At 31.3% G+C, this 23,210-nt stretch overlaps 2 protein-coding genes across 3 annotated transcripts in view; one reads left to right on the top strand and one right to left on the bottom strand.

The window, feature by feature from the left end:
- The window catches only part of LOC134710227 (kinesin light chain-like), a 38,170-nt gene extending 37,719 nt beyond the window's left edge, over positions 1-451 (bottom strand). For both annotated transcript variants that reach the window (XM_063570485.1, XM_063570489.1), the window contains exon 1: positions 164-451. The gene's annotated coding sequence lies outside the window, so the exon portion shown is untranslated. The remainder of the gene's footprint in view (positions 1-163) is intronic.
- A 7,216-nt stretch (positions 452-7,667) lies between these two features.
- LOC134710226 (eukaryotic translation initiation factor 5-like) lies at positions 7,668-18,228 on the top strand. The gene is made up of 12 exons (XM_063570479.1): positions 7,668-7,812; positions 7,923-8,056; positions 9,158-9,383; positions 10,093-10,174; positions 10,672-10,844; positions 12,212-12,328; positions 13,078-13,242; positions 14,088-14,252; positions 14,822-14,986; positions 15,575-15,739; positions 16,048-16,185; positions 16,869-18,228. Exons 3-12 carry the CDS (start codon positions 9,309-9,311, stop codon positions 16,959-16,961), a joined length of 1,338 nt encoding a protein of 445 aa, XP_063426549.1. The 5' UTR covers positions 7,668-7,812; positions 7,923-8,056; positions 9,158-9,308; the 3' UTR covers positions 16,962-18,228.
- Positions 18,229-23,210: the final 4,982 nt, after the last annotated feature.

Below are 23,210 nucleotides of genomic sequence, written 5' to 3'. Positions count from 1 at the left end.
ATTGCCCACAAAAAAAAACAGGTTTCATAGTAGAGGCTAGAGCCGATAAATGTGTACATAGAGGCATAACATGTCAACTTAATGTGCTCAAGTTAACGTCTAAGCTAAGTGGATATAGAAATAAATACTTATTGAGAATATTGTCCTGAAATATGTTAATTACCTTAAAATTTTCAGATATGTATTACTATTAAAAATTACAAAATCTATACATCTCGTTGAGCTGGACTTTCCTGTCAGACTTGACAGTTGGTGGGTATTCTAAGTTGCAAATCAACGTCGGCACCAATGTTTACGGCCATGTGCAGTGGTGTTTTAGTAAAGCTTAAATTTATAATGTCTGTCTGTGTATTTAAATTTTAGAAGAGCTATAACAACAAAATAAAGTGTTTATGTGTACAACATCACTCCCCACACAAGTAACATGGCCGTTTTCATGAATAACTGGTTTTGATAAAAGACAGATTTTATTCTGAAATTTATCAAAAAATCACTCAGGACTAGAATCACATTTCTCTGGTTATATTTATAAACATCGTAGAATGTTCAGTCCCAAGAATACGAAATAAGTAAAAGATCTTAATTGACGTTATTGGAAGAAAAAATACAGTAAGATTTAACGTAGTAATTAAAGCCGTTGAACATTTATTGTAAAATCCTCGATCGAAACTTGAAAAGACCAATGATTTGTATAGTAAATACACATCCTTGCAACATGTTTACAGTTATAATTGTAAAAAGTAATACATTACTAGAATTGTATGTCTTCGAGGGTCGTCTATGATTTTTGTGATTGTCCAAAACCGAATTAACTAGCCATTGTTTAAATAAAGTAAAAGTAAAGTAAAGTAATCTTTATTTAAAGTCGGGTTGCATATATATACATAATAACAATGAACATGAGCTCTTAAGAGCTCTTTAACCGACTGATATTAATAAACAAAACATACATGTAATAACATCAGACACACATACAACACAAACATGCAAACAGACAGCACATATATATATTAATACATAGATAGCACATGCAGAATAAAAGCTAAGCAAGATAGATTAAAACAAATGTCTAATATCAGCACATATACAGTAGCACATAGTATTTATATAACAGTAGCACATGCAAACTTAAACACTTTAAGCACAAACAAAAGACTGCATGCAGCTATAGCAAAGGTAATGCATAAGCAAAAGAAATAAATGGCTAAATAAAAAATAAAAATAACTGCAAAAAAAAATAAAACATTAAAAAAAAAAAAAAAAAACCAAACAAACAGCAGGCTTCGAGATCAAGTTATGGGGCAGCAAGTAAGTACATTATTTACAAGAACTGCATGTACATTTTTCTGAAAAACACCAGGTGGAGATAAAATTTTTGAACTGGCCAAAAGTTGATAAGCTCCTTGCCTCATTTGGCAAGGAGTTCCAGAGTTTTGCTGCCTCATAACTAAAGTTTTTCTTACCATACCTTGTTGTTTTTGGCCGTGGTATATCTGCTATGCCTTTGTACCTGAAGTTATATGAATTTTCTTTAATATTTACTAAATTATGTAGGAATTCTGGACTTGATTTATTTATTATTTTATGTGTATTCACTTTTACTAAGGTATGCCAATAATTAAGAAATAATCCTTTTTTTCTATTGACTTGTTATCCATAAATTAAGTCAGAAAAAAATTAAAAACCGTACGGATCTTTCGAACAAAAAAATAGGTCTAATTTATATTTTCTGATTCAATTGTATAGCACATAGCACTCACAAGAACACTTCATAGAGATCTAAAAGCATCACGAACCCAGCCGGAACTGTCCCCGGATGGTACACATTGGTGCATAATGCAAGTGTTAACAGCTCTTTTACATTTTTTGGCATCAAGTATAGTTAGTGATCGTGCTGTTGCTGCGAGGTATGAACAAAATTGTACAATTTAAAAGAAGAATTTTAAATGAAAGCACATATGTATCATGTACTGAATATCAAGTCAGCGCTTTCGTCGCCATACATAAAATGTTGTTACACAAATTCTGTCCTTGTGTGAATTTTTGCCTTAATTGCAGAAAAATATAAAATTCCGTGTTTGGTTTTAGAGCTCATGAACTTATATATTATAGATTAATTCAACTTGCCATGTTCACGTATTTATCCTTTGTATATAAACTTTAATATAAAAAAGAAAAAATGTGTTATAATTGCCAATGAGACAACTCTCCAAAACAAAAGACCAAAATGACACAGAAATTGTCAACTATTGGCCACCGTACGGCCTTCAACAAGCGGCTATCAACACAAGACATACTACTGTGGAAATATATTTGATTATTGTCTATATCTGTAATAACATTTAACAGCCCATTTCATTGAGTGTATATATATATATATATAGGTAAAAGTAATATCTTTAGGTCACAGTAAACTCAGTACCTTTAAGAGAAGACTACCGAGTTCGACAGAGACAGATAACCAACCTATCTGTATGTAGGACTAGACTACTCCGAAAGCCGGGAGGGTTGTATACCTAACCTAACAATGACTTCACGGTTCAGCTAACAAGCATGCTAACCAAACTTATTCACTGTAGCTACACACTCAATGAAATTAGCTGTAAACTTCTGAAATGTATTGTTGTACCGTTATAGACACTCAAAGTTATGGTCCAACATGATTTCGACACTTATTCATTTATACATTGCTCAAGATCGTATGCTTTCCTCAGTGAAAATTTTTCTATATATATGTCCTTTTTTAATTTGCTTCTTTTTGTTGTTGTTGTTCTTTTCTTTTTGCATTGCTTGTTTGTAGTCTCATTTTAACATAAAACTAAACACCCTGTTAATTATTTTTATGACTGGCCAAATGTATCCAGCGAATTCGATGTAATATCTATATCGAAAATAATCTGTAAACGTCATGGCGAAGAAAGAAAAAGACAAACAGGCAAATATTTTTTTTTTAGATTTCTATAAAAAAAATTATAGATTAGACCGTTATTTTTCCCGTTTAAATGGTTTTACACTATTAATATTTCATCCTTTTATAGCTTGCTGTTCGGTGTGAGCCATAGCTCCGTGTTGAAGGCCATATCTTGACTGTCTATATATAATGGTTAATTTTTATAAATTGTTAAAAGTTAAATTTATTTTTTGTCAGAATATCCTCGAAAAACAGCTCGATACTTAGAACAATCATTTACAAAACGCAGACAACACTTATATTTAAATAATCAACATGTATATAAAATTCCTGATGACAATCTGAATTAATAATGTATCTATTTGAAGTGACTTATAGGTCCATTGGGCCGGGTGTAATTTAATTGAAATATTTTAATATTGTACATAATTTGTTATACACAATGTCACTATAATAAACATATTTGTATTGTATTGTATTGTACTTGGAGCTGTTGTCTCATTGGCACTCATACCACATCTTCCTAAATCTAAATATTAGTACTATAATAGTACTGGTGGTGATCTCATGCGGATGCTTTGGAAGTTTTAGCATGCAGATCATAAAATTGAGAATGGAAATGGGGAATGTGTCAAAGAGACAACAACCCGACCAAATAAAAAAACAACAGCAGAAGGTCACCAACAGGTCTTCAATGTAGCAAGAAATTCCCGCACACGGAGGCGTCCTTCAGCTGGCCCCTAAACAAATATATATACTGGTTCAGTGATAATGAACGCCATACTAATTTCCAAATTGCACACAAGAAACTAAAATTAAAATAATACAAGACTAACAAAGGCCAGAGGCTCCTGACTTGGGACAGGCAGAATAAATGTGTTTAGTTCCAACGCAAAAACCTTATCAGTGACTCAATATTAACGCCAAAATATGCAATCTTTAATGACTTGACAACAGTATCGTAATTATATCCCTTCTTAATAAGTCTATTCAAATGTTTTGTAAGATCATGCACACATGTCGCACCAGTTGTGTTGCTCATGTTATTACACATCCGGTTAATAGTCTAATTCCGTGGGATACCTTCGTGAAAAGGGAAAGGGAGTGTATAGTTACTAGTTACTATTTATATATATATATACGTAAGGATTATCATCCGATCATCTGTGTAACGGCCAACCAACTTGTCCGTAAAATTTACGAAGAGATGACTTCAACTTCACCATTTAGAACTCTTGGTTTTATATAGCTTCCTTGTGAGCAGCAACCCTCTGACAGCCAAGGAAATTATGATAGGAAGTACATATAACAAAGAATTTTAACTTTAAATATTTATTTTTGTTCTAGCATATATACAAGTATATTAAAGGTTATTTTTGTTAATTTATAATAATTTTAAAAGCGTACTATTGGTATTGTTAGTCATCTGGAAATCAGATTGTGCTAGAATTTCGTGTCATGCATTTGAGTTTGTCATACGGATAACTGTTTGGCCAGATGAAGTAATAAATGTACGTGGTCCGGCTTTGTCATTGGTTGTTTCCTGTCACGGATTAAAAAAAACCATCCTATCATGCAATACAAGTTTGCTTCTATGCTATTTACAGTTTAGTTTACAAACAGGATTATTGGACAGTATGTACAACAGCAGCTATATATATAGCTTAACCCATTACACATTCGAAAATCATACAGTCAATCAGAAACTCCGTATGATACCTAATTACAATTATAATTCTGACTTGTTAATTAAGATGGATACAAAGAGCATTCGGTGGAATTAAACAATCATACAAAGGCATCATGCTTACAAGGGGTATTATATGCCAAAAATACCGGGAAAACAAATAAAGTATTTTTTGAAAAATATCACTTGTAATCATGTTCAATTTGTATGCAAGTTCAATCGCCAGATTATGCATGCAACAAATTAAAACCAAGCCAAACCCTTGAATTGTTCAGAAGAAACAGACACACGGTAATCGGTGGGTCTCGTGGTTGCATGTTCACCTCTAGTGTGGGAGATCGTCGGTTCTAACGAGGCTAGGTCGGGACGAACCAAAGCCTGACTTTGAAATTCTGGGTGTTTGCAGCTTCTCAAGTACATGGTAAGCATGGAGCATTACGACGTCGGACATTAGTACTGTAAGTGAAGCTGGAATAAGCGATATGTATGATTTGAACATTCATTTAAAGCAAACATAATGTTGTTAAGAGCTTTTATAGTATTAAAGCTGATTGTAATAGCTTGAACTAATGATATTGTATGAATAACACCTCCACGCAATGTAAATATAAAATATGTATCTGATACTCTTATCATTGAGAAAATATGTTGGGTTTTGTTTGTTTGTTTGTTTGTTTATTTTTGTATTTGTATTTGTATTTTGTAAATGTCGGCTGGTCTCTTTTCTGTATAGGAATTTACACCAATATTTTTTTTTATTTGATTTGATTATGTTCGTCATTTAATGACAACAATTGGCAATCACATCACATCTCATCTCACATTTCTTCTGCCTCCGAGTTTTGCTTGAATTTGAAATAAACTAGACACCGTGACACAACAGTCAAATATAAATATTAGGCGGCCTGAGTGCATGGCTATTTTCCCGCGGCACCAGCAAAATATAAAAATATATGGAATGCCAGTTTACCGGCTCTGATTAAAATATCGCAATTGATTGGAAGTCGGCAAATTAAAACAAAACTATTTTTTTTTATAGACAATAGCTATTTAGCCAGCGTCGGCAATAAACGCATTACGGTGAATTTGATAGTTTGTCGGTTGTTTTTTAAGAGTGGATTTTGGTATTTACTCTGAAAAGTATAAAGAAGTGCATGGTAATTGTTAACATAAAAGGATCAAATTATTACTCATATAGTTAAATTAGATAATTAACAGAACTTTACAATATTTGAGAGACATTTTGCAATTCAAATTCAAATATTTTATTGGACAAAGCACATATGATACAATGCGTATTCCAAGATATAAACACATTAAACATGACAATTTATGCAAATACAACATAAAGAAAACATTTGAAGTACCAATTATATATATAATATCACAGTATTACATAGTATTATACTTATGGTAGACCAACTGACATTAGATTATTATTACGAGCTTCAAAAGCTTGACTTAAATAACTACATATTTGTCTGGTGTTAACTAGATTTACTGGATTAAGTAAATAGATCGTTGATTGAATATCATCATCATTATTAAGGTTTTTGAAAATATCAAACTTCTCTCGAAGGTCTTTATATAGAGGACAATGTAAAAGAAAATGAACTTCATCTTCCACTTTATCTTTACAAAGTTTGCAGTATCTTTCACTTGCTAAAATTTTTGGTTTGCTATACCTCCCAGTTTCAATTGCAAGTGAATGTGCACTTATTCTAATTTTTGTAAGCAGTGACCTATCATATTTTTTAATATTAATAATTCGTATATTTTAACAAATTTGATTCGTTTAGAGGAAGTCACATGTTAAACTATATTTTCGAAGGTAGAGAGAAAACGGCGGATAGCAAAAAGCATATAGACCGGCAAAAAGCATATCGCACGGTTATTTTTAGAATATCTAAAAACCGATATACTTTGTGACGTCATGTAATGAATTTCAAGATATTGTTTAACGTTTTATAACACATGATATCTGTCATCGATTATTTGACAAAAAATCTTTAAATACATAAGATATATATATAAAAAAAAAAAAAAAAAGTAAATAAAATAAAATAACAACTAATATGTTGTTACTGTCAAGGAGACAATGTAATATCTATAAAAATTCCAATAATCCTAAATGACGATTTTGATACAAATATGGTCGGAAATTAATAATATAACAGATATAGCCTTTGTATGAGGTCAATACAGGATATATCGACCCAAAGAAGTATATCGACCTCGGACTTCGTCCTCAGTCAATATACTTCTTTCAGGTCAATATATCCTTGTATCGACCTCATACAAAGGCTGTATTTGTATAATATCAAATCTTAAGTAAGCTTTCAAGTCAATAAGCATTTAAAACATTTCTCATCAGTTATGAGTCAAACTATAGTGAAAACTTTGACAAGAATTTGCAAAAATGAAAATAAAGAACCGAGCCATTCATTTGTAGCAATAAAATAAAATCAATACATAGTTCAAAATCAGTCACATAATATGGTACATGTATGCATTAAGAATAAAATCTCATTTATATATTTAACTGTATCAGCGACATATATAATATATCACGGTCTCTGTCGGAAATTGAAACGTCACAATGCATTCTAAATGACAACGAAAACTCATGAGACGAGGAAATGTAAAAATAAAAGTTGAGAATATCATGATCAGTATCATCTATAGTCATTTTGATAAAACATGATGCAATCTAACAAAATCAATCACATAGCTTTAAAATATACAAAGTTAGAATCAAAGTTGATTTTGAAATAATACTTTAGTGCATGAAAAATATATAGCTACTGCAGCATAATTATACTCAAACTTGTAATTCATTTTAAGGGTTCAGTTTTACCGTGAGTGAGGATTTTTAGGTATACAAATCCTTGGTTTTTATTAGCGACGATTAATAACGCAGAATCCCACTAGCGGTTCCTGAATCGATATAAAAAATAATTAACTTCTAAATTGTTGTATCATAGAAGTTTTGCATTAAAGCATCCTGATATGTGACGTACATCCCTCCCCCTCTTACATGATACAAAAAATCTTTCGTTTAATCATACCACATTCTTTCGACTTAATGTCTGGTACCCACAACTGTAAAACTGTGTTGTCAGCTCTATAGATAATACAATAAATACCAGTCGAACACATTACATCAACGTCATCCGGGTATTTTCATTATCAGCGCAACCAGAACTCACTGAAGGTCGGTTGTGGTCTACGAACAAATTTTCGTCTAAAACTTTGGAATATGTTATTCTTTGATACTCACAATTGTTCAACACAAACTTTACATTGTTTTCTTTTGTTTTTCAGATTCTGGTATTCCACGGGAAGCAGATTAACGGAATTTTTGCTGACATATTTGGGAGTTGCTAGTTCCCAGGCAAAACGCCAGATTTTCATTACCTCAGCAATCATTAGTCGTATGAAGTTTTTGCGCCTAGACAGTAAGTTTATTTTAAATAATTTTGAAGTGTATTATGTGTTTAAATATATTATTGAAACAGAAAGTTGGTGAAATGTCACAATATTGCGCCATACTGGACAGTCGTGTAACACGTGGGCAGATTATGGAATGGGATTGGCTGACACGTAGCAGACAGCAAGACCTTGTGAAAACATTATCTTACCTTGTGGAATAATACAGAGTTTCAAATATTTATTTCCAACTCACCTTATTGTGTTATTAAACATTTTGTTTGATTAATTACTTTTTCAACACTGTCCAGACTGGTTGAGATGTTTGGAATTTTAATATTATAATTGAGTTGTTTACTTGAAACATGTTTTTCACCTAATGGTAGTTATAAAATATTGAGTGTGTAACATGGGAAATGTCACCAATTTGATTCACATTCCATTAATTTAATTATTATTTTATAATACTATAAGTAAAGTTCAAACAATTTTGATTGGCAACACAACCATGACTTAAATTATGTGTCCATATGGTTATGATAAACATAGAATAAACATATGGGAAACATAGAATAAAGTAAAAGGTACATTTGTAAATATTTCATGGAGTGGGATTGCTATACACCATGTCTCCTACCAACAAATTGCTTTTCTAGTATAAGTTGGGGTGTCTTGAACAAGGATCCATGTTTCAAAGTCAAAAATGTACATCCTTTGGTTGTCTTTTTGAGCTAGCTTAATTGCTTTAATTGTCAAATTTGGTGACTTGATCTAGTACTAATTGCCTCATAATTATTTCAATTAAAAAACACCTTATTGATATCAAAGAGTAAGTTTTATTTTATTGTAGGTTAGTTACCAAGAACAGTTCTTTATTGTATCAAGGTTTTATATTATTATCCTGAGCCAGTGTGAAATTTCATTCCTTTGACATGGCAGAGTTATAAGTCAATTGCCCTTTTAGGCAAAGAGAAAAGCACTTTAAAATATTCAGACAATCAATATCGACTTGTCTTGTTACAATATTGGCAATTTTAAAAGCTTGATTATGAAATACTATTAATTCCTGTATCAAACCTCTCTCATTTCTGCTTTGATTGATTTTTGACCTTTTCTTATCTTTTTTGCAGGGCCATTGCCGTGGCACTCGAGAAGAATTGAACCACAAGAACACAATCGGACTATTAGTCACTTATTGAGTTTTATGAATTTCCAAAGATTTTGTTGTCATTTATATTATACGGGGAGTGGTAAAAACAGTATAAAAGATTTAATATCATTATGGCTAGTATCAACATCAACAGCGACATTAATGACCCGTTCTACCGTTATAAGATGCCTAGGATCATAGCCAAGGTAAAGAAACACTGACATACGAAACTTTTTCTAAGCTTTTTTTGTGACCAAAACTTATCAATTAGGATTGTTCCGCCATATGCATGATATGTGCAACAACAAAAAAAAATCCTCTTGAAAAATCAGAGACCAATCAGAGATTGAATATAAGACTGGCAATTGTAGCCCACATTTATAGCCCTGTACATGAAAAGCAGAAATTTAAGTTGCCAACACTAAATTTTAGGGGCCATTGGTGAGTGCGCCTGCTAATTTCAAACCCTGCCATTTTCAATTTAGATAATAAAGAAAATAAAAGTTTCAACCCATTTTTTTAGTGTGAAAATTCTTATCAAACTTATCCGTGTTGTAACTGTATTTTCCTTAAACATGTTAATTACTCTACAGAAAAAGAAGGAAAATATAAGTATTTATATTTATAATCAGAATTCAGTCACATTTTCTTTGTATTATTATAAATAAGGGTCTTGTTTGTTTCTGAATAAACAGCATATTGCAGATGTAAATGTCCAGACAGAAAAATGTTTTTTATGAATTTAAAGAACCAATTAAAATATCTCAGTTAAAACCTTGTATTCTATAGACATGTATGTACCATTGAATGAACTGGTAGTCAGTAATTCTGAATGTCTAAGGATATAATTGATAATTATTTTTTTGTTCAATATATTGTGTATTAAATTATTCATGTACATTTTTTATTTTAAAGGTCGAAGGGAAAGGGAATGGAATTAAAACAGTTATTGTCAACATGCCTGAAGTTGCAAAGGCTTTATCAAGACCACCAACATGTAAGTACAACATAATTTTCATTTGATAAAAGTATGGGAGCAGTCTGCATGGTTAGCCACTAGTCCAAAGCCCCAGACTAGTAAATATTGATTCGGACTGGTGAAATTTTTCAAAATTTTCTATAGTCATATAGGGACAAAGTTTGATATTTAGTTTCCGGACTAGTAGATGAAAAAGTTTTCTGTGCAGACTGGGAGAAATATTGGCTTTTTTTACGGCTTAGAAATTGATGTGAAAATAACCATGATAACAACTGAAAGAGTCAATATAGGAAAGTTACATTTTATTATTTTCATAGAGAATCTTAATATACGTTGTATTAAATAATTAAGCACTTGAATTTGGTGGAGAAGATATTTTCTGCTAGTTACTTGATAAGTTTCTCATAAAATAATTTAAAATGTTTGGCATTCATGATGTTGAATTTTGAATTTATTAAATTAAAAACTCCATTTAAAAATGTGTTATTTATGTCAGTTTCAAATTTGTATTTCAGATACAACCAAATTTTTTGGATGTGAACTTGGCGCTCAAACTCAAGTTGATTTGAAAAATGACCGATTCATTGTTAATGGCTCACATGATTCTCCTAGACTTCAACAACTATTGGATATCTTTATTAAGAAGTTTGTCTTGTGTCCAGAATGTCATAATCCAGAAACTGTATTGGTATGTATCAGTAGATATTTCTTATAATGCATAATAACTCCCTGTAAAACATGTAAAACGAATCTGAAAAATAAAATATTAAGGATGTACACCTCTGAGGAGCCAAAAATTTCTAGAATTAAACTTTTTTTCTAAGCCTGATTTTTGGGTTTATAAGACTGTAACAAAATAATTGGTGAAGAACAAATCATATGGTGGTGCACTTCTTTTTTTGCTACAGCCCTTTGAAAATGCCCAATTTTTATGATTTTCCCATTTTTCATTGATTTTTACCTATTTTTGGGCTATTATCGTGAAAAAAATCACAGTTCCACAATTAAACTTTTTTTCATACTTTCTATAAAGATGAAGTGGACCAATCTGAATAATTTTTACTTACAACAAAAACTATAGGTAAGTGTTAATATAAGAAAGTTTTATCATATTTTGACGCTTTTTTGTGTAAAATTTACCTTGCCGTCAATTATGGATTTTTGTAATTTTTCTCAATTTAAAGAACAAAATGCATATAATTTCAACTTTTTTGTTGTAAATGATTGAAAAAATACATATCTAAGAAACTAGAAAAGACCAAAATGATATATTATGTACATGATTCTTGTAAAATCATTTTTTGTATCCCTCACCCATTTTCTCAAAATTTTGGCTAAAAATACTGTCTTGATTGGACCCAAAATTTGAACACTGGATTACTCAAAAACCATTCATTGTAAATACAAAAAAATTTCACAGATTTATGTTTGATTATAATATTTTTAAAATTCATTGATATTTTCCACTTCTATCACATGTTTTGGAAATAATTCAAGAACGAGATTTCAATGAGACTGAACGAGACTGAAAAGTCAGAAGAATACATCCTTAAGAACACTTACAAAAAATTGTTTTCTAAGAAATTTCTTATATTTGAAAAGTATACAAATGCAAACTATCAATATTCATTAGGGAAATATACTATCCAGTCACAGTTGGCGGATTCCATGATCCAACTGACCTCTCTTTGAGAAATATTACTCCAGCTTTAGTAACAAATTTTTGTTCATTCTGAAAACCGCTCTCTGTCATAGTCTGTTTAACTCTAGAAATTTAAGTCTGTTTGGAAAAATATCAAAAGTAAAATTATGGTTATTTCTGATCAACCAATTCAATACTTGAAATTAACAGCCAGAGATTATAACACAGACTACAGCTATCCCATAAAAACATGCAAAATGGTAAAATAATAAATTTATTTAGTTTGTTGCAGGATCTTTTTCTTTTTGTTAGGAAAAGAGTTGGGGCTGAAAATATGACATATTCTAATTTTGACCTTGTATCATGATGCAATCACCGTTAAATATATTTGTGTTTTTCTTGTACCTTTCTAGAGTGTGTCCCAGAAGAAACAGACAATAGGTCAAAGATGTATTGCCTGTGGTTACAATGGAATGGTTGATATGAGACATAAACTAACACCATTTATCATCAAGAATCCTCCAGATATGGTAAGCAAGGAATCTCTCATGTGTTTTCATTCACCATCATGGGTTCAAAAAGAGTACCACCTATATTAGATTCTATTACAAAATATCTTTAGATAGCACCATCAGTACAAAACAGTCAGTTTGACAAAAAATCACACCTTTCTTACAATAAATGTAACAGATATAGTAACACTACAACAGGAATACTATTTGCACGTTTAGTTTGACCAAAAAAAATCACACCGTTATCATAGAAATATTCCAGATATAGCAAGACTTCACACTGCATACTGTTTACACATGTAATTTTGAGAGAATTTCACACCTTTTTATCAACAAGAATCCCTGAAACATAGTTAAACTACAATTGGAAAACTGTTTACACGTTTGTTTCTGACATTAATTATCACCTGCTATGGAAATAATCCTCAAGATAGGAAATAGGATAGAAAGAATTAACTGTCAACTCATTTTATGGAGACTTGTATATTGCCGATTTTTATCACAAAGAATCTTTCAAATAAAAAAATAGTTTAAAAAATATTCACGTGTTGAATGGATTTTTTTTTACAATTGTGCCTTTTTAATGAGTGGATGATGTTTCTACCACACAAGCATTTTCTATCATTGACATATTGATTAAGTTTTTACCTACTGATGATAAAATCTCCACATGTTCATGTGCGGATAATATTTTTGTCCTCATTTGAAACAATATACTGAAATACGAAGAAAAAACTGCTGTAGCTAAAATGATGTTTTATTTATAGGATCCAGCAGCAACTCCAACTAAAGCAAGTAAGAAAGAAAAGAAGAAGAGTAAAAAATCTGACAAGGATAAAGATGATGATAGAGCAAGTCCAGAAGTTAATACTCAGGAACAAATGGCTGCTCAAAGAGCTAGTGGTGGCATCATCGATGCTCCAGTAATTAAGGTAAATTGAAAGCTTTTGACAATGTAATCAGCCCAAAATAATATGAACTGTATAACTGAAATTTCTCTTTTTGTGCATTCACTATCTATCCTTTCTTTTCCAAATGCTGTTATAAGACTTTAAGACCTTATTATAACTGAACAAGGCTGGTAGCAGTATAGACATATATCTAAACAAGTTTCAACTTTGAAAGGGATTGTTAAAATAATAACATTAGGTCATTTCAAGAAATTTTGGTAAAGTACTGATAAAAGTTTAAAATATACCTTTATTAAACACCTTTATTAAACATATATAGTCAATTAATGTAATAAAAAAATAACCTTCCTTCCTACTGTGGATTCATGTATTTTTGTGGGTACCAATTTTCATTCATTAAGAAGAACTTGCATTTTCGAGGACATTACATTTTGTGGTTTTGGCAATGTCTCCATATATTTCTTTCTTACGAATATTTGTAATTTGTTGAACATTTAAATTCGTGGTTCCCCTGTTTTTATGAAATCCAGAAAAACTGGTATGCAATGAATATAAATGAATCCACAGTATTATACAAATTATACAAATGATGAGACACTTATGTTGGATTCCCCTACATGAATCTGATGATTGAAATGTCAACTCTGATGTAAATATAAAGATAACAAAAAATACATACTTGCATATGTAAGTAAGAAGACGTGGTAAAATTGTTGTGAGACTATCAACCGGAGTCTAAAGATGTAGATTAAAGCAATATATGTACAGATTTATATAACTGCATACTATTTTGTGGGTACATGTAGGGTTTATAATGCAAATAGGCTGTTATAACTTGAATGGAAAAAAAAATTGGGTTATTTCAGAATCCCGCGGAAGAGGATGATGAAGATTGGGGAGAAGACTTTAGTGAAGATGCTGTCAAACAGAGAATGGAGGAACTCAGTGAAGCTGCCAAGCAAATGGCATTTACTGATGATCTGGAGAAAACTATTGAGGAAAGACTCAATATCTTTTATCATTTTGTGAAGGTAGGAGTTAAACACACACATATAAATACTAAAGAATACCAAGGTTAATGTTTATCAGAGTGTGTATAAATAACATACACGTATAGTGATGTACTTCATGACACTAAAGGAAATATTTGGTTTCACTCTGAAAAAATAGATATTGGAGCTTTAATCATACACCTTCAAATGTAACTAGTAAGTAGAGTTGCCATTTGATCTTGCCTCTTTAAACAACTAAAACACACTTCTCAGGTTTTTAGGGTGGGCTATAAATTTAACATATCAATGGTTAAAGAGGTTTATATGAAAAATCATTTGTTTGACCCTTCTGAAACCAATTCAGTTTACAAGAATACAATGAACATGATGAATAAGACTAATTTATGTTATTGGTTGGTACTATTAATCGTCTGAGAGCAATGTATTCATTTAGGAACATATTTAACAAATGGAAAAAAAAGTCTTATTTTTATTCAAAGTACTGATAGAAAAGGAAGAAAATGTATACAAACTAACATAAATATTGAGCAATTGAAAATATTTTAATTTAAATATCAACTAAACATTATCATTTGTTTGTATTGTAGAATAAAATTAACAGCAGTGAGGGTGTTGTTGGAGCTATGAAGGAAATCTTCAGTGAAGCAGAGAGACTAGAAGTTAAAGATAAGGGTACCATGGTTCTTGTTGAACTTCTATTGAATAACAAAATTATTCTTCAACTGAAACAGTATAAACTTTTGTTTCTCAAGGTATGTAAAATGTTTCAATATATACAGTGGAGTCTTGTAGAATTTTGTTAAATGAAACTTTTATTTTAATATCCATGGACTGTGGAAAGGGATTAATATAAGTTGTAAAACTTGTTTCACAATCCACTATAAATAAATATGTTTAAACTAAACATGGACTGTGCTGAGTGATGGTTCAGTGAATCACTGGGTTAGTCACATTAACATGAGAGAAAAAAATCGTTGAATGATTAAGACAATAAAACAGAACAAAAATTTAGATAGTGCAAAGAAGCCATTAAATGTATATGCTTTTCATATGTAAAAGTTTTTATATTGCCTTCATGTACAAATCTCTAGGCCATTCCTTATCAAAATATAAGTTAGAGCCATGCAGAGTTAGTATCTTGATATGTGATAAATGAACAAGTCTGTACTGGATAGAAGACACTATGACTATATTAATATTGATTTAAATAATAATTGTTCAAGGAAAAATGATGTTCAGTGGTAGATATAATGATTATATTAGAACCAGGACAAGAAATGACAAAATATGATCCATTGCTATTTAAATACTAAAATAGTTATTTGTGTGTATTTTTTCAGTTTTGTTACGAGAATGACAAAGCCCAGAAGTACCTGCTGGGAGGATTAGAACAGTTAGTTGGTGTCCACAAAGATGATTTGTTACCCAAGATGCCACATATACTGAAGACATTGTATGATTTTGACATTCTTGATGAGAAGGTCCTTATTGATTGGGGTGAAAAGGTATATTGTTTTGCATTTATTTTCTTATTGTTGAAGGCCGTACGGTGACCTATAATTTTTGTGTCAATTTGATCTCTTGTTGAGAGTTATCATTGGCAATCATACCACATCTTTTTTATTTTGTATTAATATTTAACATTATTATTTGAATTTATATTGAAAAGATAGACATGTTTTCCAAAGAAAGATTTTAAGCCTTCAATGTGAGTTGAAATTACAACCAATAGCATAGGAAAATGGAATCAGTTTCTAGATTTACACAAGATATATATGCAAACGGTATTAAATGAAAAATGTAAATGTTTCAGGTTTCTAAAAAATATGTTGACAAAAAGTTAGCAGAAGAAATCCACAACAAGTCTCAGCCATTCATCAGGTGGTTGAAAGAGGCAGAGGAAGAGGAAAGTGATAGTGACGAAGAGGATGAGGATGATGAAAATGTAGAGGTAAAAAATAGTAAAGGCAAAAACAAACAAGATTAGGAGTATTAAGTGATTTTTTGTACTCCATCAGATCCAGTTAGGCAAAAATAATAATTTGATTAATTTTGAAAATACTACTGTTATGATTCACTGCGGATTGCCACTAAATGTGAGGACCCCCACAATCTTATCCTTACCATTTATACCAACTTGTATTAGGTGACTACTATTCAAAATTCAAAAATATAAAAAAAAGGATACCAATATATGTAGATTGTATACACATTTTAAAATAAAATCTAAGCAGACCTTTGACTGTATACATTTTAAAATAAAATCTAAGCAGACCTTTGACTGTATACATTTTAAAATAAAATCTAAGCAGACCTTTGACTGTATACATTTTAAAATAAAATCTAAGCAGACCTTTGACTGTATACATTTTAAAATAAAATCTAAGCAGACCTTTGACTGTATACATTTTAAAATAAAATCTAAGCAGACCTTTGACTATCTTTTTAAACAGCACTGGTTAGTCTGAAAAATAAATTTTGAAAAGTTGTTTATTGCACCAATTGTTTGTGGTGGTTGTACTGTCCAATATTATTGTTAATCCTGTTGTCCTTATTATGTACTGTAAAATGCATTTAATTGTTAATATTACATTTCAAATTAAGAGTTAATATGTTAAATCTTGTATGTTACAGGTTGTGTATTCTCATTCTGGTAAAGTTGGAGAAGTGAAAGAAGAAAAGAAAGTTGAACAAGAAGAAGACGACTTTGATATTGATGCTATTTAAGGAACACAACTGTGTGATGACTTGCAAATTGTAAAGGGAAACAACTTTAGATATCTTATAACCCAAACTCTTGTAGGATATTTTCTTGTGTAGATAAACATGTATTCAACAAATCAAAAATTGTATATTGGTCTTGATAAACCTGAAAGATATATTATTTCTTTGTTATTGTTAAGTGCTACATTAAATAGGTCTCGTACAGCCGAAATAGTTGCTACAGTTGCTGAATTCTTCATTGCTTTACTAGTCTCTTGTCTGAAGCATGTTTTTCAGATTTAGTTTTTAAAATAGACAAAAATCAACATTGAAAAAATCAATTCTAAAATCATACACTTTGACAGTCAAGTATGCCAGGATTGACTATTTTAGATCTTTTTCTCATATCTTGCTTTTGTGCTGCATTGCTAATGATGAATTTTTATAATCGGATGTTTCAGAATATTTTTAATCTGATTGTCAGTTCTGTGTGCTCATGTCTGTATATTACAAAGCATTTGACAATTTTATACATCATCAATGTCAAAATACAACTTGTTTTTAAATACCATTGAAATTAACAATACAGATCAATAGATTGTACTGTTGTGCTGTTAATTCCCTTGAAAAGATTGCATCAAGCAAGTTGAGAAGATATTGTTCATAATTCATTTACATGTTTTATCTAGCTTGGTTACAAAGCTTAATAAAACATATGACAATTAATTTGAGGCAGTAGAAATTTCTCAATCTTGATATAAGAATGACTTGTTCAAGTTAAATAAAGATTTAACTAAAATCATAAATTTTCAATGGTATATTGAAACCTGGTTTAAATGTCAAAATTACCATTACTGAGATGATGTTTTTTTGTCAGTGTATCCATTATTGTAAATAGAAACAACTAAGACCTAAGATGTTATGGTTTTAAATTGTTATTTTTAATGGTGGGAATATATAATTATGCTTGAATTTGAACAACATTAAAACCACTGTACATCTGCATAAAAAGTGGTGATACCAAAAATTGAGAAACTGGAATGAACACTTGCATGGTTTTAGCTTCTCTTCTCTTTTCTGTTCTTTCTTTATTTTCTATCAATTTCAAAATTTAATAAAAGTTTTTTTTCACTGATTTAATTAGAAATTTTATCTGATCACATAGTTATTTTGTACATTCCAGTTTACATGATATATCCGTTATTATTTGGTAAATGGACAGATTGATTCAAACATAATTTGTTAAATGTCTGTGATCTGTTGTACTAACAAAATAAACTTGTTGATTGAATATTTCTCATGTGTTGTATTATACCATTAACAGATACACAAGCCTTTTACAAAGTGGTCTTCAACATTAAATTTCAAGCCAAAAAAGTGAATAAATTTACTGGAGCCTAAAGCTACATCCAATACATAAAGCCAGACACTCATACCTTAACGAGAGGAGTACATTAAAAAGAAACGAGCCATAATGTTTGCCTTAGCATTTACAATTTACAATGGAAGGGAGTTCTGCATACATGTAAACAATTAAGTTAATTACAGCATTAGATTTTCTCACAACTTGGTGTCCTTTATTTAACTTATTACCCCAAAATGTCTGAAACCAATTTATATAGCCAGTTTAAAAAACTTAAACTTGACACTATTATCATTTTGGGGATGAATTTCAAAATTTTATCCCTTTAACTGTAAATTCAGAAATTATTAATGTTTCTATTAATGGGAAAATGCGACGGTTATAATCGCAATAATTTAAACTCACATTTTGAAATTTGTTACATGAATCATTAAGAATTTGTCAATATCACAAAAATTAAAATCCCATTGTAAAATGACCAAATCGCAATAATAAATGCACCCAATAATTTTTGTTATACTAAAAAAGGGCGTAGATACCAGAGGGACAGTCAAACTCATAAATTGACAATAAACTGATAACGCCATGGCTAAAAATGAAAAGGACAAAACAGACTAACAATAGTACACATAACACATCATAGAAAACTAAAGAATGCACGAACCCCACCAAAAACTCGGGGTGATCTCCGTAGCTCGGGAAGGGTAAGCAGATCCTACTCCACATGTGGCACCTGTCGTGTTGCTTATGAGATAATAAATCCGGTAAATAGTCTAATTCAGAAGGTCACATTTATGAAATAGAAGGGAACTGTAGTTCCGACATAAGGAACCTATCCGATATCATTTTTGAGAAACGGTTATTCCATAACGGTCGACCAACTCGTTATGGCGTGCGCAAAATTATGAAGAGATGATTTCAACTTCACCATTTGGAATTCTTGATTTAATAGCTTCCTTGTGAGCAACAACCCTCTATCAAGAAAATCATGATAGGAAATGCCAGCACGGGAAATCGTATCAATTGGGAGATATATATACTGTATGCAGGTGCTGCTGGAATGTTGCTACTTAAAAATGGAAAGTTCACAATAGGAAAGCTGAAATCATCTCTTTTGTGGTAAAGTTTTTTTTTGAATCCACCCTCATGTCAATTTCTAGATGTAAGTCAAGACATGAGGTTGACTTAACTGTACCTGTTGTATCCTTTATCTCAAGTTCAATGGGATAGATGCATCCGACATAGTCAAAAAAATTTGAATTATTTAGTGAAAGAACATCATCTATATAGCGAAAAGTAGAGTTAAATGATATTGCCAGCTTCTTATCTTACTTCCTAAGAAGTACCAGTATGAAGTGACTTAGTCAGCCTCATAATAATAAAGAAACAAGTCGGCAAGAAGAGGAGCACAATAAAAGTGTGTGTGGGGGAGGGGGCTTTAAAATTGTATTGTCACTTGGTTTCTAAACTATGTGAAAAGGGTACATTGATGGTATTGTATAAGAACTGGCTGCAAGGAGTAAACTGCTTCAACTTGTTTTTGACCGCTTAATATTTTCAAAATGACCTTTCAGAATGTTGTGTATGGCCTCAATACAAAACAGATTTTTTTTCCAAGCAGAAATTAAGATTTTTTTTTGTACACGGGTCGATGCCTCTACTGGTGGACGTTTCGTCCCCGAGGGTATCACCAGCCCAGTAGTCAGCACTTCGGTGTTGACATGAATATCAATTATGTGGTCATTTTTATAAATTTCCTGTTTACAAAACTTAATTTTTCGAAAAAACTAAGGATTTTCTTATCCCAGGCATTGATTACCTTAGCCGTATTTGGCACAACTTTTTGGAATTTTGGATCCTCACTGTTCTTCAACTTTGTATTTGTTTGGTTTATAACTATTTTGATATGAGCGTCACTGATGAGTCTTATGTAGACGAAACGCGCGTCTGGCGTACTAAATTATAATCCTGGTACCTTTGATAACTATTAAAGTGCCTAACAAGATTTTGTGAGGTAGACGAAATTGACTTTAAAACGATCGTATTGACTTTTGATGTACAGAAATAGGCAGATCGGACACATTTTGACTTTATATACTTACTTCTTAAGTTTGGGATTAATTGTAATTAACATATTCTAATGAGACTGAAAAATGCTTTTTTTTGTTATGATAAATATAGATTCTTACATTGATACCAGTGGATTATCGGATTTATCCAATCGAGATAGTTAAATTATCAATTTTAAAATTTATAATTTAACTATCGAGATTGGATAAATCCGATAATCCACGAGTAACTATGTAAGAATCTGTTTCTCTAATGATTAAAAAGACATTTTCTTTTTTTGTTAACCGAAAATCCCCTTCGAGTGCCTTTCACATTGCACGAAGTTGTCAATTTCATTAACACCTGTTATCAAATTTTGATTCATCCAGTTAGCTAAAAAGGTCATGAACCTTAAAATCATCCAATGATCTTTTGAGATCACCAGCAACCACACGTTGATTAAATTTTTTTATACAATGGGTTCGGAAAGGGATAAATTTCCATAGAATTAGAGATTTAATTATATACCTGCCGTAGTCCACCCCTTATAACCCCGATACAAATGAATCCGGACGTTGACGCGTTCGAAGCGATAATCAGAACAACATTTGGGATGACAATAACTTTGAATGCCTCTCTAGAACTTATTTGAGTATATATAAATATGTCAATGAGCATGTTTACTAGTATCTTTATTCAATTATACAGTTGTTGTAAGTTTTAGATATTGTATAAAACGTTTGATTAAACTGCTAGTCGTGCTAGATGCAAAACGCACAGACATGGTGCAATTTCATACGGTTTACGATGTAAACAATGCTGAACATCTTTTCGTGCATACACCTTTGAGTATTAATACCTTAAGCAATACTAAATAACAATACATTGAATTACTACGTGCCTTCAAATGTGCCCTACAACTTAGAATAAACGCAATATCATACAAAATAAATTTTCTCTGACTGTATTGTTCGTTCCACCAAATGTGTCGCGTTCGTTGTGCGTTTTGAAATAATCACTGTACAGTTCGTTGACAAAAACCGTGACAAACACTTTCTTGTCAAGGTTTTCGAGATGGTGTCGGCGACCCTTTTTCTGTATGTTATTGTAATGTTTATCTGTTAACTTAGTCAAAGTAGTTGAACTTAAAATATCTGTCATACAAAGCCAAAATTGAAATATGTAACTCGTGTACATCTGCTTGGAATGTTTCTATTGAAAATTGAGACTTTCAATGTTTTTTTCCAGATGAAATGAACAGTTGATAAATATATTCCAGAGGAAAGAAAGTTTCAAAAAGTATAGTGCAGTCATTAAAACTTTAATGACTTCCTTTTCACAATTTGAGGCTCTTCCAAATGCTGATGTTGGTACAAATTCGCCTAGACGAAAGCAGACATACACGAAGGAGCTCGTTGAACTTAATTTGCCGAATGCCATAGATGGCTTTCCAACTGCTTTAATTTTTTTATTACTTTTTTTTACATGCGGAGCTTTGTAGATGTGGTGTGATGGCCAGTGAGACAACTGTCCATCAAAGTTTAAATGAAGTTGGCGTATACACTATTATAGTCCAATGTACAACATTTAACAATGAGGAAAACCTATACCATACAGTCGCCTAAAAAAGGCCCCGATATGAAAAAAAAAAATATGAAAAAAAACCTATTAAACTAACGGTTAATACATGTAATTTATAACTTATGAAATGACAGATCTATATAACCAATGTACTGCAGGATTCTGACGTTGGACCGACAAAACAAAGTGCGGCAGGTTTAAACATGTGAGCCCCCAACCCTCTCCTTAACATAGAACACTGGTGTAATAGCACAACATGATAAAAAAGTTCAGTTGCAATTGACTAAACTCAAAATGTCGGTACAAGGCACAAAAACCATATACATAAAATATCGGCAAAGGAGTAATTGTAGTAACTGATAGTTATTTCAAAGCGAATTACAACTAAGAAGTAAATCGTGTATCCAAAGTGTTTTAATCAGTATATCCTGACGTTGCGCACGATATTGGTGTCACTTTGGAAATATGGGTTAGATGGCGGGTAATTCAAATCCAAGCTCTTATCCTATACAATAAATAGCCATGTTATGCATATCATTCGAAAGGAAATAACCCATAGAAATCAATAACATAGATGAATTTGTGCTTTGTCTATTTTTTTATGAAAACAATTGCTCATTTCGATGCCTATAACGTCCTTTTAAGGGTGTCCCGCTGTTACAATTTTGTTTTATGTGCGTCTTTGAAATCCCAGTGCGGTCTCATTAGTAAGTAGAATGGTTTAAAATTTTACAACCACATTGTATACATTTGACGTTAGATGAAGTAATAGACGTTTTTAACTATAAGAGTAGGAAGATCGTTAGAAAAGTTCAAATAAAAAAGAGAAAAAATGTCCCAATTTGCTGCTCAACCCGTAAAAAAACTTTCTGTCTTCAATTTCATAATATATAACATACGAAAATGGATTTTAATAATATCAGAAAAATTGTACATGTTCAGAAGAAGCTATTTGAATTCATCATTATGAAACTGTGGTCTTATTTTAAAAACATCGTCATTTTTCCCGTGTCCAATAAAATGTCCCGATGGACAAAATAACACAAAAAAAAATTCAGAGGCTTTTTATCAAACGAAACTCTACTATATCTCAAATTTTTATCCCCTGGTAACTGATATGAATGGAAAATACATTTAATATCCTTTAAAATGATATGATATGTACTTTAGTTTGGGTTGCAGGTAGAAAATCCGAAACGATCTAAGATGTCCAATGAAATGTCCCCGTAACCGTAATTTGACGTTCGCGTTATAATAACGTTAAACTGTTTACGACTTTT

The sequence above is a fragment of the Mytilus trossulus genome, chromosome 3, assembly GCF_036588685.1.
Source record: "Mytilus trossulus isolate FHL-02 chromosome 3, PNRI_Mtr1.1.1.hap1, whole genome shotgun sequence".
NCBI classification, from domain to species: domain Eukaryota; kingdom Metazoa; phylum Mollusca; class Bivalvia; order Mytilida; family Mytilidae; genus Mytilus; species Mytilus trossulus.
The sequence above is the reverse complement of the archived record's forward strand: the minus strand, read 5'-3'. Positions and strand labels throughout refer to the sequence as shown.